At 36.3% G+C, this 22,295-nt stretch overlaps 1 protein-coding gene across 2 annotated transcripts in view; it reads right to left on the bottom strand.

The window, feature by feature from the left end:
* Window positions 1–3,095: 3,095 nt before the first annotated feature.
* The window catches only part of ABHD17B (abhydrolase domain containing 17B, depalmitoylase), a 47,229-nt gene continuing 28,029 nt past the window's right edge, over window positions 3,096–22,295 (bottom strand). For both annotated transcript variants that reach the window (XM_039241591.1, XM_039241590.1), the window contains 3 exons: window positions 11,315–11,784; window positions 7,287–7,466; window positions 3,096–4,642 (listed from right to left, as the gene is read on the bottom strand). In XM_039241591.1, coding sequence (XP_039097522.1) covers window positions 4,423–4,642; window positions 7,287–7,466; window positions 11,315–11,781 — 867 coding nt within the window. In that variant the 5' untranslated portion in view covers window positions 11,782–11,784 and the 3' untranslated portion in view covers window positions 3,096–4,422. The remainder of the gene's footprint in view (window positions 4,643–7,286; window positions 7,467–11,314; window positions 11,785–22,295) is intronic.

The following is a 22,295-nucleotide window of genomic DNA, read 5'->3' as shown; positions in this document are numbered from 1 at the left end:
TTTCATCGGCAAATACAAACACCATAAATTACTTAAAAACAGCATTTCCCCATATGATTTTAATTTATTTTTTCTAATATAAGGGTTTCATTTAAGGCACACACATTACTAAAACATTCTTCTAGAAGCGCTATAATTGTGTCAAGGCCAATCTAGCACATGGCCTACAAGATAAAGAGGAGTAAAATAATTTCATGTCCATCTGGTTTCTAATGAAAGAACCAGTTTAACCACTTTTAGTTCACTGACATAAAGACTCTATGCTTTGCTTCCTGTTTTTTTTTTTTAAACTCCTGTCTAGTGGGTCATTTCCAGGCTTCCTTCCTTAGCATTACTCAACTATTGTGTCAGACACGCCATCTATTAGCGATGCAGTAGACAAATGTCTCCTCTTTCCATTCTGCATATTGTAACTCAAAACGCTATCCCAAGTATCAAATGTATAGTTTTCTGGTTACTGGGCATTTGGTATGTATACTATCATTAAAATGCAACATGCTACCACAGTATTTGAACATAATGCCTGTTTAAAATTAAGGCAAAAAATAAAAAAGCCCACGCATCACCAACTAGTAATAACTGCTTCGATTTTTTTTCAACCTAATTGCTTCTTCTTAATGTTATACTTCGTAGTAAATGTGCTGCTTAAGTAAATACCTGTTTATTCATGTGACCAAAGTTACTATCTTCAACAAATAGCTGTTACTGAGCCTAGTGAAATGAGTTAGTGTTAAATACACAAATCATTAATTTGACAAATGTGAAATGCACAAGATACCAACTTAGTATTCAATGAATAATGCACTGATAAGGAGAAATCTAAGAGTCATCTGAAAGATAAAATCATGATTAATAGTAAAGAGGAAATGACATAATTCAAAAGGATCACTGGTATATTAGTGCAGATAAATTTGATGAAGAGAAGATAAGGAGTACAACTGACGACAATTATATTGTAGATTTTGGCAAAGTTACTTCTGTTCCTTAGGTTTGTTTCTTCATCTGCAAAATGAAGGGTTTATGCTATTTCATATCTAAAGTTTCTAAGATTTATGAGTTTGTCTGGCTTTCCATAATGCTTGTTCTTGAAAAGTAACGTTTTTGTCATATAGAATGACTAAGTGCACCGAGAACATTCTATTTATAGAACAAAGATGTCAGTTTACAATTTAAAATATTTTCATTTTTTAAGCATTTATAAAGTGAGCAATACCTATATATCTATAGATATCACCAAGAAAAACTACTGTAATATATTCTTAGGCAGGATAAAGAACTGGTAAGTTTAAGTAAGTTAGAAGTCTGGAAAAGTGTGTAGATTATAAACCAATTTATTAAGGCTCTTGTTTTGCTTTATGTACTTGAAGATATCCTCTGGCAGGAGTTATGTACGCTGCCGACCATTTCCCCAGGATTAGTGTTACCATCCAAGTTGCCCCATGGTGGCATGCACAACAGCCAAATATCAGAGTTGAGTTATCCAAGACTACAAGTTAAAATTTTTTAGGAGTCATGACAGATGAATGGGGTTGCAATTTTCATTATATCAGAAACATTAAGGGATTACATCAATCGATCAATTCCATCTCTTCATTTCTAGTGAGGAAACTATGGTTCAAAGAGGTGACTTGGTAAGGCCACAGATTTAATTGATGTCAGTTCAGAAGCCAACCCAGATCTGATTGTCAGCTCTACTACAGAATACTGTCTTCCGGGTGTCACAGGGCGGGCAGTGCTGAGAAGGTGGGAGAAAAAGAAATGGAATATAAAATCTTTCATTAAAGGGGACATTACACAGTCCACCTAGTTCAGTTTCACATGTAAATATGTGACAGATGTCATTCAGCTTCTGCTCTGTTCTATTGGCAAGGTCCTCATTGACCTTTAGGAGGGAATCCCTTTCCGTCATGGACAAATAACCCTACGGTTCATTCTTACACTGAACTCTAACCTGCCATTTTGCAACTTCACCCTAGTTCTACTCAATCAACTGTACATGTCTCTCAAATATTTGAAAATAGCTATCCTTCCTTTGTTACATAATTCTTCAGTTGGTCTTTGGGTTTTAGTTTGTGGGACTCTTTCCAATTTGGTAAAACACTCCAGGATTTGCTCTAATTTGTGAATATCCTTCCACTGGATCCTGAAATGAAATTAATATTTACAGATGTGGTTTGACTGGCATTTTGTATAAGATTATCTCCCCATGATGAATTCTTCACCACCCTAAGATTATAGCCAATTATAATAGGCTCACATGCTATTTCTAGCAAACTAAAAATATCCAGTTATTTTTTTCATCTATAAACTTTTGACAGATGCAATTTCATATTCTATCAATGGCTTTCTATTGTGTCTAGGATGATGATGATCAGGGTCCATGATACCAGGTATGACTGCCTCCAACTAATCTGCCAGCCTCATCTTTATGCCATCCATTCCCCTTGACCTCTGGCCAGTTTTTACATTTCAAATGCACTATCTTTCCTTTAGGCTTCCATATACTGTTCCCTTCAGGCAGCGATGATTCCCCTTGGCCACCAAGTTTAGTCATTTCTTAGCCATCCTTAAAGCTCAGATCAAAGATCACTTCTTGGTCAAATTCTTCCTTGCCCTTTTCCCCATGAGCCCCTCCCAAGAGTATATTTTACCTTTTATAATAAGCTACAAATATCCTTCAGCCATTATCAAATAGTACTACTTGTGCAATAAGGTGTCTGCGTCCTTGGTTACATACACTGTGAAATCTAGGAGGACATGGTTGATGTCTGTCTATATCTGGCATAGGGTTCTACATGACTGAATAAATACTGAACGAATGAATGAATGAATGAATACTCAGTTGATATGTTCAATATTTTAAATTTAACAGGTAATTAAAAGACTTAGCTAAACTCTGGTGTATATGTTGTACAAAAATAGGAATTGTACACGTTCTGTAACAATCTTGAGAAGGAAAAAAAAATCTCTCCAAAAAAAGAAATGATAAAATTTAGAAAACTACAGAACTATGTTTTATTAAGATAAATGGTAATTTTTTTCCCCGATTTTATGGTTAGGGATGGGAAACATGGAAGAAGGCAAATAGGCACAGCTGGGTGGTATATTTGTTGTTTTACTGTTAATTTGACACATCTGAACCAAAGCATTCACAATACTTGATATACTTTGAAGAGAATCATATGCTATAGTCTTAGACATAACCACAGAACAAGCAGAACAATTAAAACTACATAAGGCCTTAAAATATATCCACAGTGTGTATTATTTCAATATTCATTCATTTACAAATTAGACTACATACCATTAATTTTATTTTTCTTTTTCTTTCATTGCTTTATTCAGGCAAGATTCATTCAAGGAAAGGCAACTTAGTTTTCATGTGTGAGTTTTGTTTTTTACTACATCGGTTAATATAAAAGTTATGAATTAAATGTTCTCTTATTTCTTGTATCAGGAGTAAACCCATGAAATTCTCTGATAGTAATCTAAAACAACAGGTTCTATTAAAAATAGCCAAAGTGAAAATTGACCCAATAGCCAGCCTGTTTGTGGTCTTGAGGAACATCTAACGGGCTCTCAGGTTTTCTTATAATGAAGAGTACAGCAATTCTATGAGATTAGTCAAAATTTAAAACAACATTGCATACAAAAATCATTCTTGAAGCTCTAAATGCCTTTTAAAAAACAAAAATGAGAACTTTAAGTAGTTGCCTCACAGTACCAAACCTATAAATCAGAACTAGTTAAAATTTCAGTGCTATCATGACTTCTCATTTACAAGGTAACTAGTCGGTAAATTAACAGTTGGCATAAAAATTAAGACTTACATTTTTTTTTTAAAGGAGAAAATGTATGATAACCAGGGAATACAGAAAATTCAATGTATTTTACAATATAATAAGTGTTTAAACCCTTATCCCTGTACAACAGGGCTTAGGTCATCTCTAGTGAACTTGCACGTTTTCATACAGTTTATTCTACTATGAGTACTTGATTTGTTTTAGATATACAGCTTTTTATTGAAAGAATATTATATTTGTATACCTGGATAAGATTTAGTACATTGAGATGTTTTAAAAATATTTATAAATCTGTTTCTGATATGCAAAAGCATTTGGCAATACTTTTACAGCATTTGATTTTATAGAATTAAAATTTCATACAGTACTCATTTTGATGTTTAAAAAAAAATTCACAGAAAAAATATAAATTACACAGCCTGACTGCATGATACTGTTATTTCCAGTTTCTAGTTCTGGTAATTAAAACCTTCATTAAGTCTGTTAACAAATCATTATCTGTACATTTATGAAGGCAACTGACATGATTTGCAAACAAAACCTTCAGGTTTTATGTTATTTACCAAAGAGTGCAGTTCAGCAAGGAAAGAATACCCAGTATGTAAATTTACAGAATATTTTACAAATTTACCAGTTCCTGTGACACAAACTGTTTCAACCTTTCGAGGTACTGTCCATAAAGTTCCACATCATTGTGACCAGCCCCTTCAACCCACAGGGGCTCCACAGGTCTTTGGCAACGCTCGAACAAGGCGAGGCCATGTGAAAAGTCAATGACTTCATCTTCAGTCCCATGAATTATTAATACTGGAGAGGTTATCTTAGAGATTTTGTCAATGCTGCACGAGAAGAGAGGGCAGAAGGAAGTCAACGAATTGCTTATGAAAAGGAACATAAAACAAATTCTCTTGTGCTACATACTGACAGATCATTCAAATATCAGAATAGTTGCTGAATCAAACCATATGTAACAGATGCTTTTTGGATTTCAAATAAGATTTAAAAGTCACTTTACATACTCCCTTTCTTAAGATTAGCTAAGGAAGCTAACTTCAGGCACTTCTGCTTCAGTGGAATCATTCAATGGTTACTGTCGATCTACAGTACCTTTCTACAATGTGGACCACAGAGAAAACTTAGGTTGGAAGGAGAGGAAACTAAGGACCATTCAAATATGTGCTAACTTTGTATCTCTGCACTTGTATTTTCTTCCTCTTAATCTCCTAAAATGACAGCAAAACGTGTTTTTTTTGTCCTAGGGTATCAACTCCCCCAAATAGGGAGTAATTCTAGAGCTGGGTAACAAACCAAAAGCATAAGAGAAAACCAATTTTCAGAGGATAGAAGGTAAAGTGAAGAAACAACCCAATTTATACCACGGCATACAGCCAAAGGTTAGTTAGGAATTGACCAGGGATGAAGGCAGGTGATGGGAGACTACAGAATTTGTTCAGTTTGTTTAAGAAGTAGGTCCTTCTCCGCTCGTTTCTTTCCCCTTCTTTTTGTAGTCTGGTAGCTGCACTCCATCCGAAATTGGAAGGTTTGTGGACTAAGGGATTGCCAGGTGCAGTTTAAAGCATGGGTATTATAAAGAGCAAGTAAACACACACATACTGCTACTATGAAGCTAGTTTCTGTACTGGGTTCCCAGAAGGCTGGCAGCCAGGCCTTCAATCTTCCAGGGAGGACTTTTATTTTATTCAGTTTGAGAGACAGAGCGAATCCCAAGCAGGCTCTGCACTGTTAGCTTGGAGGCTGACTCAGGGCTTGATCTAATGAACTGAGAGATCATGACCTGCGCTGAAATTAAGAATCGGGTGCTTAACTGACTTGAGCCCCCGGAGGGGACTTTCAGAAAGAATCTTTGTTGGAGACTACATCCACCTTAAGAGGAAATATGGAGAAAATAGTGGCATGGGGTGGAATCCCGACTAATTGATTTGAACTGATCACTGTATAGTAAAATTCACAGTCAACAAGCCTTAATCATCTGCTTCAGGTCAGCTCTTTAGTTCCTCTTACACAGAAACAGACAACTAAGAATTATCAGATATCAGAGAACATTTTAAATATCAGCGATCAAAGCAATTTTTAAAAGGCAACATAGAGACAAAAACTACATAAAGAGGCCTTACAAATTTTAAACTTAAAAAATTATGATTTTTCGGGCAGTTTGCAGTCAAGTGCTGCTTTCTTTGTTGGTACAGCAGAAATGGAATAGGGAGCTGGACAGAGAATTTAGTTGGCAACAGCATTACCCCCAAACACTCGCTATCATTCCTACTGTTCAGTTAGACAGAAGCAATGTAATGCACACCTTCCAATATACTATTATCTAAAACAAAAACAAACCCTAAACTAATGTAAAAACAGAAACCCTCCCACAGCCTGCTTTGGTGATAAGATCACATGCCCCCAACATTAGCTTCCCTACAAAAATGATCCCTTACTGACTAAGAACGAAAAAATTTGCTTTTGAAATGACCTTCGCTGTTTTTATGAAGAAGCAAGTGAGGATTCTGGCCTTGGGCCCATCTATCATTCACAAAAAAATTCTTTATATAGCTGCCAATGGAGAAAAGAAGTGAGACTGAAATTTGCCAGTTTCTCACTTCTTGCCTTCTCCCTTTGAGAAAAATGGGCCAACCATTTCTCCCTCCCCCCCAATTATGAAGACTGGAGAAATTTCCATCTGTCTTGCCTTGAGAAACAGGAGAAGTAGTTCTTCTTTCAAATTTGTATAATACTGTGTGTTTACAGACTCTGCAGTGGCAATATCTTTTTCCCCCATGTTTTCAATTTTATTTTTGAGAGCGAGCGAGCAAGAGAACGAGAGAGAGAACGAGTGAATGAGCTGGGGAGGGGCAGAGAGAGAGGGAGATAGAGGATCCGTAACAGGATCTGTGCTGTCAACACGGAGCCTGATGTGGGGCTTGAGCTCGTGGTGAGATCATGACCTGAGCCAAATGGACGCTTAACTGACTGAGCCACCCAGGTGCCTCTACGGTGGCAATACTTTAAATTAGACACCATCCACTAATTTTTAGGCACACATGTCTCATTTCCCCTCTACACTTCCACTCCTCCAATACTATGTCTCACTGAATTGTATCATCATCCATTAGCAGCTCAAGTCAGAACCCTGGGAATTACACTCAGGTTCTCTTATTTAGCATCCTATATTCACGGACACTCAGTTCTGTCAATTGCATTTCTCAAATTCTTTCCCTTATCTTTAATACTAGTGCCACCCTCTGGGGTACAAGGCCTTCAGCACTTTTCACCAGGATTACTGCTGCTCAAACATTACACCCTGCTGACCGGTCTCCTGTCACCATCCTCTTCAAAAATTAATTTTTCACAATTTCTATAATATAGGTAAAGTAAAAGCTCATGGCTGAATGTATTATGGATTCCTTAAATGATGAAAAAAATTGCCACAAAATTTCTTTGAATTAAACAATTCTGAATATTGATACTTACTTTGGGAATGCATCAAAACAGTAGGTCTTCTTAGTATCAGGAAAAGCGACTCGCATTCCCGAGGTCAAAGGAGAATGAAGAATAACAGCAGCACTCTCATAGCGAGCAGCAAGATCCACAGATGGTACTGTCCCTATACTTTGGCCATATATAATCACATTTTCAGGGCGAATGCCATATCTACAAAGTTCAGGAGTTTAAAAAAAAAAAAGTGGAGAGTTGGACTGGTATGAAATATTCAATCATTTTCTAGGGACTTAATGTTACAACAGAATGACTTAGAATGAGACCATGTCAACAAATTTATATTTAAAATATACATTTCTTAGCCATCATTATTATATTTAATGCTACAATAATATCTGTATTCTTAGCTTATTCTTCATCTGTTATACCTTTTGGAAAAATAATCGCTGAGGTCTTTTAAAATTCTAAACTTAAAGGAATTCATGAAATCATTTACGCAATTCAACATGGTATATTTTTTTTACTAACCTCTGAACATATCACTAATATTTTAATGAGCTGAACTTAATATTTACCATCTATCTTCCATTCAATGTAACAAAAGTTCTTTGTCTAGATATTAAAAGTGGCTCATTTTATTTTCTAAAGTCGGTCATAGTGATGAAACCTGTGACATACAGCTACTCTATGGAATGAATTAAAAATATGTATCATTTTAGCCAAAAGCAAATTACTATTTTTCCTGAAATTTTCCTTTACTTGCTCATAGAAATGGACTAATGACTGGAAAGATAGGCAGATGAATGAGAATTCCAAACACCTTATGATTCAGTTAATTACGAATAGACTTCATGATAAAACCTCAAGAGAACTGCCTTCCCTCTACCCTTTAAAAATGCTGCAGATTTAAATATATCAACTCACTAATTCAGTATCAGGTATATACTATGCTCCAGGCACTATTTACTGCCCATTGTGTAACTGTCCCAATTGTAAAGTATTCCAAGTAGAAATGAGGTGCTACAGGAGCTAATAAATAAATAATTGAGGTTTAGAGTGAGATCAAATATGCCCTTCCACTCAAAAATCAGAAAGAAATAACTTCTGAATGCTAAGGGCCATTTGCACAACTGCCTCTGGTCTTTTGAAAAGGTTATGGGACTTTCCACGTATCTGAACATGGATAAAATAGCAAGACAAACCCTGTGTGCTTCCTCTGGTCCTTTCCAGGGGCACAAGACTCTGAACCTTCGAGGTAATGATAGACTTCTCCATAATTTCTTCCAACCAGTCCTATATAAGCATTTGGATAGGTCCCAGAGGTTGGGTTCCATCTACTCCAGACATTTTCTAAATGTAAGTAATCTCAGAAAAACCTTTTCTTCACAAAGATCTGGCTGTACATATTTCATAGGAGTAAAGAAATGTTATGAAAATGAACATAAAGCTGCCATTAGCTCAATCGCAGCACTGTTGGTGGTGACTATGGATTTTAGGCTAATGCTAGCAATGGCAAGGCTCCAGAGTAGAAGCAGCTGCCAGTTTAGCAGAGAACTCAAAGCAATAACAGAATTTCAGAACAGTACAAGTTAGAAAGGACTTTAGAGACCATTTAATCTAGTTCAGCTGCTTCCTGAGCAGATGTTCAAAGTCAGAGTAAGTTACAGACAGGTCTATAATTAGAACCCAGGCACCCTGACTCCCAGTCCAGTGCCTTTTCCATTATAGCACACAGATAATGAACTCAAAGACTGTTGGACTATTTAGAAATGTGTACCTATTCTGCCCTTGTTCCTCATTCAAGTATGTGCAATCATTAAGAATGTTTAAATAAGTTTTTAAACATTCATTCATTTTTGAGAGATGAAGCATGAGCAGGGAAGGGGCAGAAAGAGACAAAGATCCAGAGTCTGAAGCAGGCTCCAGGCTCAGCTATAAGCACAGAGCCCAACATGGGGCTTGAACCTACGAACTATGAAGATCGTGACCTGAACTGAATTTGGATGCTCCAACAACTGAGTCACACAGGCGCCCTGATCATTAAGGATGTTTAAAAAGATGAATTAATCAAGACTAGAAATCATTTCATAAAGTTTCCTTCAAATTGATTTCAGACAAGATGAAAAATAAGGAAAAGTTAACCATTTACAAGAGTGGATTTATTTTTTGTATCAACATAGAACACTATTGGATTCTAGTATGTTTTGGCTGAATAAACTTTTCATGTTATTGAGAAGCACTAATAATGAAGGCTATCTGCCTTAACTTAGCATCCTTAAAAATTGTACTAATCCACTGAAATTGTGCTTTAAAAGAGTGAGTTATAGCTCAATAAATCTGTCATTAAAAATATCTATTATCATACTTTCCTGGCAGGTATTATACTCCATTCAGTTGGCTGGATCTAGAAAGTGAGCACTCATTTATTTTGGTTTGTAGGACTGAGAGGATTTTGATTTTGGTCATTTAAGGCACTTTTTAAGTTTATAAATTTTTATCATTCCCTGCCCCTTCCACAACTCTTTACCTATTTCTTATACTACGTTATCTATTTTTTTTTAATTATCAGGTATGTTTTCATATCATTTAAAATGATTTCAGAATCCCCTTTATATGGAACTATGCTATGAGACTATAGTCTTATTATATCTTGGAGGAGTAAATGTTGTTGTTGTTTGTTTTTTTTTAAACATATTTATTTTGTGTGTGAGACAGAGCAAGTGAGTGACCTGGAGGGGCAGAGAAAGAGGGAGAGAGAGAATCCCATGCAGGCTCCATTCCATCAGCAAAGAGCCTGATGTGGGGCTTGAACTCACGAGCCATGAGATCATGACCTGAGTCGAAACCAAGAATTGGATGCTTAACCCACTGAGACCCCAAGGTGTCCCGAGGAGTAAATGTTTCTCAAGGTATTTTCTAAAAAATGTTATGCCTACTAACAAAATTGAGGTTCTCCCTAACTGAAACCATTAATATTTAAACATTAAATTAGAAATTGTAAATTTTATTTAAGTCCTTTTGCTTTAGTCTAAAATACTTTGGGAGCCAGGTAGCTTATCAGTGGATAATATGAGGAATAACTTGAGCTAAAGTATCTTTATTTATTTTACACAAACTATTTGATGGAACAAAACCCCTGAAGTCTACGAAACTGCAATATATTTGATTAAAAATTTCTAAGTATCTTGGAGACTAGGGAAGACTAAATCAATTTCTAGTTCCCCAAAATGTATTGTTATAACCAAAGAATAACTGACACGGTAAGAGAATTTGCTTAAATGCTTTATCATAACATTACTTTTTTTTTTTTTTGCTTAAGATCATCTCTCCTAATTTTATTAGTCCAGAATGCAAGGTAAAAAAATCTCACTTTTACAGAATGAATACTTTAAAAATAGTTCCAATAAGATATCTTTAAGTCACATTGTCTAAGAGATTACTATAGAAAATAATGCAAACTCATGACTCAGGTTTACAATTAATGAAAAAAACCCAGTCTCTTATACTTTTAATAACAGATCATGTAAATGATTAGCTAAGCCACTGCTTATTCAAATCAACCTTTCTTTATTTTAGAAAGAAAGAGCGCAAGCAGGGGAAAGGGGCAGAGGGAGAGAGAGGCTCTTAAGCAGGCTCCACATTCAGTGCATAGCCTGATGTGGGGCTTGATCCCACAACCCTGGGATTATTACATGAGTTGAAATCCAAAGTCAGATCCTCAACTGACTGAGCCACCCAGGTGCCCCTGAATAAAGATTGTTATATCACAGTCTAATACGTTTATAACCAAAACTTGTCATTGGCTTAAATTTTAAAGAAAATCACCCACATGCACTCAGAGATACAAATGAGATCTGTATTAAAAACTTTATACTGTTTTTAAAATTTTTAAATTACATTCTAAGAGCTTAACTCTTCACAGGTATATTTTGGTAAATATAATCTCTATTTACAACTTCAAAACTTGTTATAAAAACTACTTTTATTCTTTTTTTTTATATAAAACAATTTTAGTTAAGCGTCATAATAAATGTGGAAAGTAATTCTCAACCACCATTTACCTTGTCCTAAGAGCAAGCCAAGCAGCTTCTATATCTGCATAGAGGTTCTTCTCTGTTGGTTTCCCAGAACTTGCGCCATATCCAGAATAATCATATGAGAATATATTACAGTTAATCCGTGATCCCAGTCCTATGTAAAAGCTGCTCATTTGACCAAGATCAACAGCATTTCCATGTGAGAAGAGTAAAGTGTACTTGGCATTGGGTGAACAACGCACAAACATGCAGGCAATTCTGTTGCCTTTACTGGTTCTAGTCATGAAACACTCAATAGCATCTTTTTCTCTAGAAGAGTACTGCCAGTCTGCTCGTTCTGATAGGTGTAAAGTCCAGCGGCTTCCACTTTCATCACACATCAGTGTATAAGTTGGGTCAGGTGGCAAAAATGCTAATTTTGAAGCAATTTTCCCAGGGCAAGGTGGACAGCAGAAGAGGCAACATAACTCACTGAATGAAAGATTATTCATCTTCTGAAAAAGAAAAGGAGATAGTAAATGTTTTAATTACTAAGTATGGATTCTGCATTTTCATACAATAGAAGGTTAAAACAAAAACACCAGTAAATTCTACTGGTGTTCAGTGTCTACTACTATTGTATCAAGTATCCTTTGCCCAAACACACTTTTTTGGCATCTTTCTAGAAATAATTTAAATCCTACGGTGAGGCAAATATTCCTGACCAGGAGACACTCAAATATTATAGGATGTTTCAAATAGTAGTTATTATATATTATAATATTTAACCAAAGCATGAAAAGTAATATGAAGAGCAGAGGTAATATTTGTTACCTCTCCACAGGTGACAACATAGGAGGGTAGGAAATATCATTAGAGTAGTGTGCAATTTCTGGGTTAACTTAGTGAAAATTCTCAGAAAAGCCAGATATTTTTTCATATGAAATTGCCAATATTTTTATTACTAAAATTTTAATTTTATATAATCAAATCTAATTACTATATACATATATTTTTTCTTTCATAGTTTATTGTCAAGTTGGTTTCCATATAACACCCAGTGCTCATCCCCACAAGTGCCCTCCTCCATGCCCATCACCCCCCTTCCCCTCTCCCCGCCCCCATCAGCCCTCAGTTTGTTCTCAGCATTCAAGTCTCTCATGGTTTGCCTCCCTCCCTCTCCCCCACTATTTCCCCCCTTCTTCTCCCCCATGGTGCTCTGTTAAATTTCTCCTGATCCACTCATATGTGAAAACATATGCTGTCTTTCTCTGCCTGACTTATTTCACTCAGCATAACACCCTCAAGGTCCATCCATGTTGCTACAACATGGCCAGATTTCATTCTTTCTCATTGCCATGTAGTGTTTCATTGTATAGATAAACCACATCTTCTTGATCCATTCATCCGTTGATGGACACTTAGGCTCTTTCCATGTTTTGGCTATTGTTGAGAGTGCTGCTATGAACATTGGGGTCCATGTGCCCCTATGCATCAGCACTCCTGGATCCCTTTGGTAATGTCCTAGCAGCGCTATTGCTGGGTCACAGGGGAGTTCTATTGTTAATTTTTTGAGGAACCTTCACACTGTTTTCCAGAGGGGCTGTACCAGTTTACATTCCCACCAACAGTGTAGGAGGGTGCCCATTTCTCCACATCCTTGCCAGCATCTATAGTCTCCTGATTTGTTCATTTTGGCCAGTCTGACTGGAGAAGCCAGATATTTAACACAATACAGTAAAAATATAACGATACCATAGATAGTATTCCTTTTAAGTGCTTACTATTTGTCAGGCATGGTACTAGGTATTCTATGTGTTTTAATCCTCAAAACAACTCTGTATGTTGATCTAAGAAACTTGCACAAAGTAAGGCAGTGGCGGGGCAGGATGTGACACCAGGCTCAACCACTGTCCTTCACCACTGGGCTACACTGCCTCAGGGGCTCAGAAAACTATTTGTCTCAGAAGTCTATGATTTTAGTCATGGTGCCAGTGGTGCAAATCATCTATAAAACTTTGGAATATGTCTATATGCAATTACTGCCCAAATTAAAAAGGCTACGATATAAAATCCATTATGGAAAAAAGGTAAATAAAATCTGCTAAAATTTCCTATATGGTTAGACTGGAAGGAGTATAAGATTTAAGTCAGAGAGAGTTGAGGTGGAATCCCAACTCTATCACTTACTCGCCTGGGCAAATTATTTACCTTTCAACCTTCATGGTTTTCATAAGTGGATGAAGCCTATGCCTTCACTGAACAGAGTGATTGTGAAGAACAAATACAATGCTATAGTTATTTACTACAGCAAAGGCCATATAGGTGGCACACTTAAGGATGCTCCACTTTCTCCTGTCTTTTTCATTAATATTTTTAAAGTATCTAGTTGATATTAATTAAGTCAGGAACAAAAATAGAATAATCAATACTTGTTTCCCCTACCAGCATTTCTATCTTGTCCTTTCTCAAATTCCTATCTCTTTTTTAGCAGCAGGTGACCATTGCTTAGTTCCAGGAAGAAGGCATTCAAAACAAACACCTTCCAGAGATTTGGTGACACTTAATTTTCTATTAAAAAAATCTAATATAAGAAAAAAATGTCCACCATGGTGTTATACCAAACATAATTATATATAAGAAATCACTTCAAGCGACTGACTAAAGTAGTGAAACTATTTGGAAAGAAAGAAATGCCCTTTACATTCTATACTGAATCAAAATCTAGTTCATATGCTCAATATAAATATTATTTCCCAAAATCTAATCCATATGCTCAATATACATGTATTAATTTCCCAGTGTAAATAGGTAGAGAGAAACAGAAACAGCACAGAGAGAAAAACAAGGATAGGAGAGGAAAAAAAGGCTCTAAAAGAGGAATGAGAGAAGGGCAGAAGAGTGGCTGCTGGATATCAGCAAACGTCTCTACTTGCTTTCCTTTATTTCCTTTTCATCCTTCAAAACAAATAAAGCCTGAAGGAAAGAGAGTCTGATAGAACAGAAAGACAACGAGGTATCATCTTTAGTGGTAACTCTAATTGGCTCCCTGAAATATTGTTCTGAGAAGATTTTGAGGGCATGCCCAGGGCTTGGTAAGCAAACAACGTGTAATAAATTAGTGATGTCTACTATAGAATTTGGCTAGGAATTTATTATCCCGGTCATGAGGATACAGGACCTGGTGAAGGATGGCAGGAAAGAAAGCTCAAAGGGTCAGTTGAAGAGATGACCTGGAGGGTGGGGAGGAGGGGAAAGATGACATAGGGGGCACCTTGGAGGCTTAGTTGGTTAAGTGTCTGACTCTTGATTTCGCCTCAGGTCATGATCAGTTTGTGTTGGGCTCTGTGCTGGCAGAGCAGAGTCTGCTTGGGATTCTCTCTCTCCGCCCCTCAATGCTTGTGCTCTCTCTCTCTCAAAAAAAAAAAAAGTAATTATGAAATAAATCTGGCTGACTGAACATACATAATACCGCAGAGTTGCTTCTGGGGATGAACACTAAAGAAGCAGAAGGAGAAAAGGTGCAGTGCCAGGGTCTAGTCTAATGAAAGGACAACCTGACCTTCTTAAAGGTGGTGGCAGAAACTATTCCCACCTCCACTGCCCTAAACCAGGTAACTGATATCCACCAAATAACTTGCAGATGATCACTTTCCTAATAACAGGCCTGGTATAGGAGTGCAACACAGACTTGCTTACCAAAAAAAAAGTGTAACAAATAACCTTAGTATAATCAAGACTAAACAAGTTATTGAGGAAAAACATTTTATTCTTTTTTTTTTTTTAATGTTTTATTTATTTCTGAGAGAGAGAGAGAGAAGCATTGTGAGCAGGGGAGAGTCAGAGAGAGAGGGAGATACAGAATCTGAAGCAGGCTCCAGGCTCTGAGCTAGCTGTCAGCACAGAGTCTGACACGGGGCTCAAACCCATAAACCATGAGATCATGACCTGAGCCAAAGTTGGACGCTTAACTGACTGAACCACCCAGGCGCCCCAAAAACATTTTATTCTTAAGAGAAATTTTAAAAATCATTGAAATATCCTGCTAAATTTAGATAATTTTAAGTCCAATTTGTTTTATATAAAAATAATTTGAATAAAAGTATATCATTTGCCAGTTATTTCTTGGCAACAAAATCTTGAAGATATAAGGCCAGTGAATAATAATAACATCTGAGAGTACACAACAGCCATAAAAGACAGACAACAAATGAAATAATTTAGAGACGAACTTTTAGACCAAACAAAACAAGGATTTAAAAGTAGGGGCACGTGACTGGCTCAGTTGGTGGGGCATGCAACTCTTAATCTCATGGTTGGGTATTCAAGCCCCACATTGGGTATAGACATTACTTAAAAATACTTTAAAATTTAATATAAAATAAGTTATAATAAACCTGTTAAAGAAAAGAGAATACCTGGGGCACCTTGGCAGCTCAGTGGGTTAAGTGTTGTTTCTTGCTTTCAGCTCAGGTCATGATCTCATAGCCCTGAGACTGAGCCCGGCGTTGGGCTCCAAGCTGGGTGTGTAGCCTGCTTAAGATGATCTCTCTCCCTCTCCTTCTGCCCCTTCTCCTGGCATATGTATGCACAAGCTTGCTCTCTTTCTGTCCCTAATCCCACTCAGGGGTGGGGGGGGGTGGGGGGAAAGAGTACTTAAAGATGAATTGCAAAAGTGTCCTAGAGAAAAATCCAACTGGAATCCTGGATATAAAGAAATCAGTATCTAAAATAAAGGACCTTGATGGGTTGGATACAAGAACTGATAACTTAAGAACATATCAGTAAGCTGGACGATCCAATTGAGGAATTCTCAAACAGAATTTTTCAAGATGAAAGAGATGAAGAGACAGAAAATATAAAAGAAACTTTAGAAGGACAAAGGTAGAAATACCAGTATCAATACTATGGGGGGGGGGGGTTCCAGAGGGGGAAAAAAGAGGAGAAAATACAGGTAAGAATCTAAGGATTTCTCAGAATTAAATAAAAAAAATTCAGACTGAAATTGCTCACAGTGCCAAACAGATATTTCAGAAAATTCTCATAGGCTAGACAAATTACAGTGAATATTAAGGTCTTCCGAAACAAAAATATGAAAGCTTCCAGAAAGGAAGAACAGATTGCCTACAAAGGAATAAGAATCAGATGAACATCTGACTTTTCAAAACCAACACTAGAAACCAGAGGCATTAGAGAGATAGTTTTAAAGAAAGAAAACCCCATAAAACTTTGAAGCTAGAATTTTACATAGAGATAAAATACCATTTTAATATAACAATAAAATAAATTTAGCTATAAGCATACTAAAATTCACAAGGCTTACCAAATGGAGACCCTCTCTGAGTAAACTCCAGCAAGGACAAAAATAAATCCAAGAGAATTCTAGGAAATATCTCAGATATGATAAAGAATAGTTAACATAATGGTTTGTTTGTTTTTGTTTTTAAAGCAAGCAATGGAGGGAAAAAAGCAGCAAAGTATAACCCTAAACAATCCAGAATCAAAACTTTGTGGAATATCAATATAGAGAGAACTGGAAAAGGAGTTAGTGATTTAAGAAGTGAAAAACGTACAAAGGCACTTGTCACTTGACTTGTTCAGAATGGTATAAATATTAATAAACTTAAGACATGGAAAAAATAAATATGACTATTAATAAGTCAGATATAACCACCATACAATTATAAGTTGTAGGATATACCTGAAGTAGTTATTCATTACAAATGTCTAGCTTTGAATATTTGTCTGTGTGTTAAACTCGAGGAGTGTAAGCACAAAGAAATAAGAATCAAAGGACAGATATCAACAAAATAGAGAACTAAAACAATAGTTATTAACAGAAGCAAAAGCTGACTCTTAGAAAAGCCTTCCACTATTAATAGCAGCTAGCAGTAAGTGAGCAGTTATAAACTATCAGGCACTGTTTTAACAGTTTTCATATATTAACTCATTTAATTCCTTCAATGATCTTCTATCAATTCACTCATTTTCATTTGAGGAAACCAAGGCACAGAGTAGTTATGTAACCTACCAAAGGTCATGCAGCTGGTATGTGACAGAACTGATATGTGGCAGAAGGACTCTGGAGCTTGAACTCATAACTACTGCTTTGTAAAGAGTACCCACACAAGACTGATGAAGAGAAAGAGATAAACAAAAAAACTGTAAAATACTACATGAAAAACCATACATAATTTTTAAATTAAAAAACTGTGTCAAAAAACACAATAAGGTTGATGAAATGCATTAAATTCTTGAGTAAACATAAAACACTCAATTAAAAAATGAACAAAAGACCTTATTAGACATTTCTCCAGAGATACAAATGACTAACAAGCACATGAAGAGATGCTCAACATCATTATTTATTAGGGAAATGCAAATGAAAGCCACAATGATACCACTTCATACCCACTAGGGTGGCTATAATAAAAAAGACAAAGGTGATAAGAATATGGAGAAATTGGAACCTTTATACACTGTGAGTGGGAAGCAATTAATTTGGAAAACAGTTTGGAAGTTCCTTAAAAAGTTTAAACATAGAGTTAATATTTGACGAAGCAATTCCACTCCTAGGTCAATACCCAAATACCCAAGAGAAGTGAAAAACCTATGTCAACACAAAAACTTGTATGTGAATATTCACAGTGGCATAATTCATAATAGTTGGAGGTAGAAACCACCCCAAATGTTCATCAACTGATGAAAGGCTAAACAAAAGGTAGTATATCCACATAATGGGATATTATTCAGTCATAAAAAAGGAACAAAGTATTGATGCATGCTATACAGTGGGATGCATCTTGAAAAAATTATACCAAGTGAAAGTCAGTCACAAAAGATCATTTACTATATAAGTCCATTTATATGAAATGTCTAGAACAGACAATCAAAAGACAAAAAGAAGAGATCAGTGGCTGTCTAGGGCTCTGGAGGGTGGGAGGGTTGGGAAGCAATGGCCAAGGAGTGTAACGTTTCTTTGGGGGTAATGAAAATGCTCTAAAATTTATTTGGTTAATAGTTGTAGAACTTTACTAATATATTAAAAACCAATGATGTGCATATTTTAAATGAGTAGATTGTATAGTATGTGAATTATATCTTAATAAAGCTGTTTACTGGGGTGCCTAGCTGGTTTAGTTGGGAGAACAAGCAACTCTTGACATCAGGGTTGTATGTTTGAGCCCCATGATGGGGGTAGAGATTACTTAAAAATAAAATCTTAAGGGATGGGTGGGTGGCTCAGTTGGTTAAGTGTCCAACTTCAGCTCAGGTCATGATCTCACAGCTTGTGTGTTCGAGTCCCATGCTGGGCTCTGCGCTGACAGCTCAGAGCCTGGGGCCTGCTTCAGATTCTGTGTCTCCCTTGCTCTCTGCCCCTCCCCTGCTTGTGTTCATTCTCTCATATCTCTCAAAAATAAAAAGCTTAAAAAAATACTATCTTTTTTTTATTAAAAAAAAAAGCTGTTTACCATCTCACCCAACTCAATGGAAAGCTAAGCTAATTTCAAAGAAAGAGCTCAAGTTATATGTATGTATTTGTGGGGGTAGCTGGGAATTTTCCCTCCCAGGTATCGAGACAGACAGCACAAAGCCAAGGTAATAAAGACAAACTAGTGCTGACCCAGAAACAAACAGACCTAGCAGTAACAGAAGACATCTAAAAGAATGGATTCTTTAGTAAGTAGAGTTGGAAAATTTACAAATTCACTTATACAAAAGTAGTTAGAGCTTGTATGTAGTTAGAGTAGTCAGAGTATTTATGTGGAACACAAATTCCCTATGGATTAAACAGAGCTGAAAGGCAAAACTAATGTAACTTAAAAAAAATTTACAAGAGATAAAATATTGGCAGATTTAGTCTCATTCAAATGGAGATTTTTATTCAGTGAAAAATGCTCTGGAAATAATGATTTCTTCATCCCAAATTGACACAATTGGAATCTTAAATACAAGGAACTTCTACAAAAACAAGAAAAAAACTCAGAAAAAAACGAGCAAAAGATATTAACATGCAATTTATCGAGGGTTAAAAAGGCTGTCAAATATATGAAGAAAGTTCACTCTCACCAACTATCAAGAAAATGCAAGAAATATCACTTCAAAACTGTAAGAGAAATAAAAATTAGAAAACTGACTACCATGAAGTATTGGCGAGAATAGGGGAAAAGAGGAACCTTTTTGTGAACTTCTTGATAAGCCATTCTCTTAACCTATGAGCCAGAATTCCATTCTTGGGTAAGTACTCCGATGAAATCCTTGCACAGGTCCCTGATGTAATGTGTACAGGGTGCTTGCTCACTGCAGTGTTATTTGTATCAGGGCACAGGTAGGAACACAGATTACATCATCAGGAAAATGAATAAATAAATGTGTTAGATGCAGACAATGGAATACTATGCAGTTTGAAGTAGTGACTTTGATGGCTAGAGCTTAAAATATAGTACTGGGTGAAGAAGTAAAGAATAAACTGAGATCTATACTACCATTAAGGTAAATTAAATTATATTCCCAAGGACGTGTATTTGAGTGGATGCTTGTGGAGTGGGAATGGGGAAAGAGGGTGAAGGTAAAGAAAAGTTAATAAAATAAGAATAGGGTTTATGTTCACAGATTGATGATAATGTGCCACAAACTAGACTACAAGTTCCAGAGGCAAGAATCCATCTGGTTGGATCCCTAACCACAGGGCCTTTAGTGCCAGGCAGGACACCTGACACATAACGGCGTTTCTAGTATTTTTTTGGATGAATGAGTTAGGAAATTAGTAAGATTAACTCCATTCTCTGCACCCAAGAAACTCCCACAAAAGGAAAAAAATTTTTACTAAATCATATGTTAAAAAAGAAGGCAAATATTTGTGATAATTAGGTTTTTTTGTATAGGAGCAAAGTAGAAACACTAATAAAAACCCATGAACCTAAGCTAAGGTGCAAAAGGGAAAAGCACAGCTCGTTAACCAAATCAGTCTGTGTGCTATGAAGCACAGAATAGGACACTCTTCTAGGGAGGAAGAAATCTTGCCCCTTTCAAAATAAAAGGTCAACTGAATGGTAAACAGATGGTCCACTGTGAAAATTAAAATTTTGGCAGGAGCCTTAAAGTTACTTCACTTTACAGCAGGAGGAATTTCCTAAAATTGTATGAATTAATAATTTCAGAACCTGCTTCTCCTCTCCTGGTAACTTTTTCCTGCTCAATGACAAAAGAAAAAAAGATGAACATCTGATTCCCTTTTCAGCAAAACAGGAAGACTAATGTTAAAAAATGTCTCTAAATAGAAATGACCTACTATGTATCTCTTGCCTCTCTTTTCATAGAAGAAATTATTGAAATGATTCCTGTCTATTCCTGATGTAGTAACAGTTGACTGAAAATAATTTCCCTTTGATCTCCTTTGTAATAGTTTCTTGGTAATGCACACGAATTCACATTACTACCATCTACAAAGTACAAGGAATTCTTATAGGGTTTGAGATGCTGTGATGAACTGAACTAGTACTTAAGTCTTTTCAGAGAAAACATTTTTATTTATTTTTTTATATGTTTAATTTTGAGACAGAGAGAGAGAGCAAGCAGGGGAGGGGTAGAGAATCTTAAGCAGGCTTCTGTGCTGACAATAGAGAGCCCAACGTGGGGCTTGAACTCAAGGCCTGTGAGATCATGACCTGAGCTGAAGTCAGATGCTTAACTGAGCCACCCAGGCGCCCCAAGAAAAAATACTTTTAATATATATACGTGTGTGTGTGTGTGTATATATTTTTTGAGAGAATGCTTGAGCGGGGGCGGGGGGGGGGAAGGAGGGGGAGAGAAAGAGAGAGAAAGAGAGAGAGAGAGAATGAGAATCTGAAGCAGGCTACAGGCTCTGAGCTGTCAGCACAGAACCCAATGTGGGGCTTGAATCCATGAACCACAAGATCATGACCTGAGCTAAAGTTGGCCACTTAACTGACTGAGTCACCCAGGTGTCCCAAAGAAAACATTTGAGGGAGATTTTGACAACTATTCTCTAAATAGGATATATGCTGATTTAAAGTCTCATCCAATTTAGAGAGTAGGTAGGTATATGATAAACCACTTAAATTTTGATAAACTAGTCTTCAGGTTAAGAACTACATTCTATGTCCAAAATGAATTACTTTGAATTTGGCTTCATTCATCGATAAATCTGGGAAAGTACTATTACATATTCTGTTTTGTAGAAGTCAGGATTTATCATGTCACTTAGAGAATCTCCAACTACTTCCCACTAGTTATAGGTGTATTTGTTTGGCAATAAGGTTTCTGAAAGTTTCACTGATTCAGAAAAACATCAGCACTTCTTAGAGCTTATTATTTCTTTAATAAACAAATCTCGGAGCATTCAAAAATGAAAAATGTTAGAAAATGAGAAGTCGGCACAAAATGTAAAGACAGGTCGGGTCCATCTGCCACTGTTACCACGCAAAGGTGGTTAATTATATATAACAGTTAGTAGTCTTATGGGTGTTATCAAGAGCAAAGTAAGGAAAATTAAACTCAACTTCAATTTCAAGGACACCAAGTGAGTAATCTGTAGCAGCATTTATAAAAGCACAGCAAGTGAAACTATGAAATGTTACGATGTTTAGAGAGCTATACACATTAAAGTTTAGTGCATACAGAGATGTGGAATATTTTCACTTTTATTTTTTGTAAGTTTTTAAAATTTTATTTATATTTGAGAGAGAGAGAGAGAGAGAGGGCACAAATGGGGGAAGGCAGAGACAGAGGGGTACAGAGGATCTGTAGTGGGTTCCCAGCACAGGGCTTGAACTCATGAACCATAGATCATGACCTGAGCCAAAGGCAGATGGTTAACCAAGTGAGCCACCCAGGAGCCCCATAATCATTCACCTTTCAAGGAGGTTGGCAACATGTTCCTTTTCCAGTCAAGACAGCATCCAAAATACTTATGATTATCAAAATAAGTATAATTTAGAAACTAGGTGTTTAGGATATTTTAAACACATTTCCTATCTTATTTGTATATGTCTTCTGTAGAAAT

Source organism: Hyaena hyaena, unplaced genomic scaffold (assembly GCF_003009895.1).
Source record: "Hyaena hyaena isolate Hyena2069 unplaced genomic scaffold, ASM300989v1 scaffold_196, whole genome shotgun sequence".
Classification (NCBI taxonomy): Eukaryota; Metazoa; Chordata; class Mammalia; order Carnivora; family Hyaenidae; genus Hyaena; species Hyaena hyaena.
Note: the sequence above shows the minus strand (reverse complement) of the source record. Positions and strands in the feature narration are given on the sequence as shown.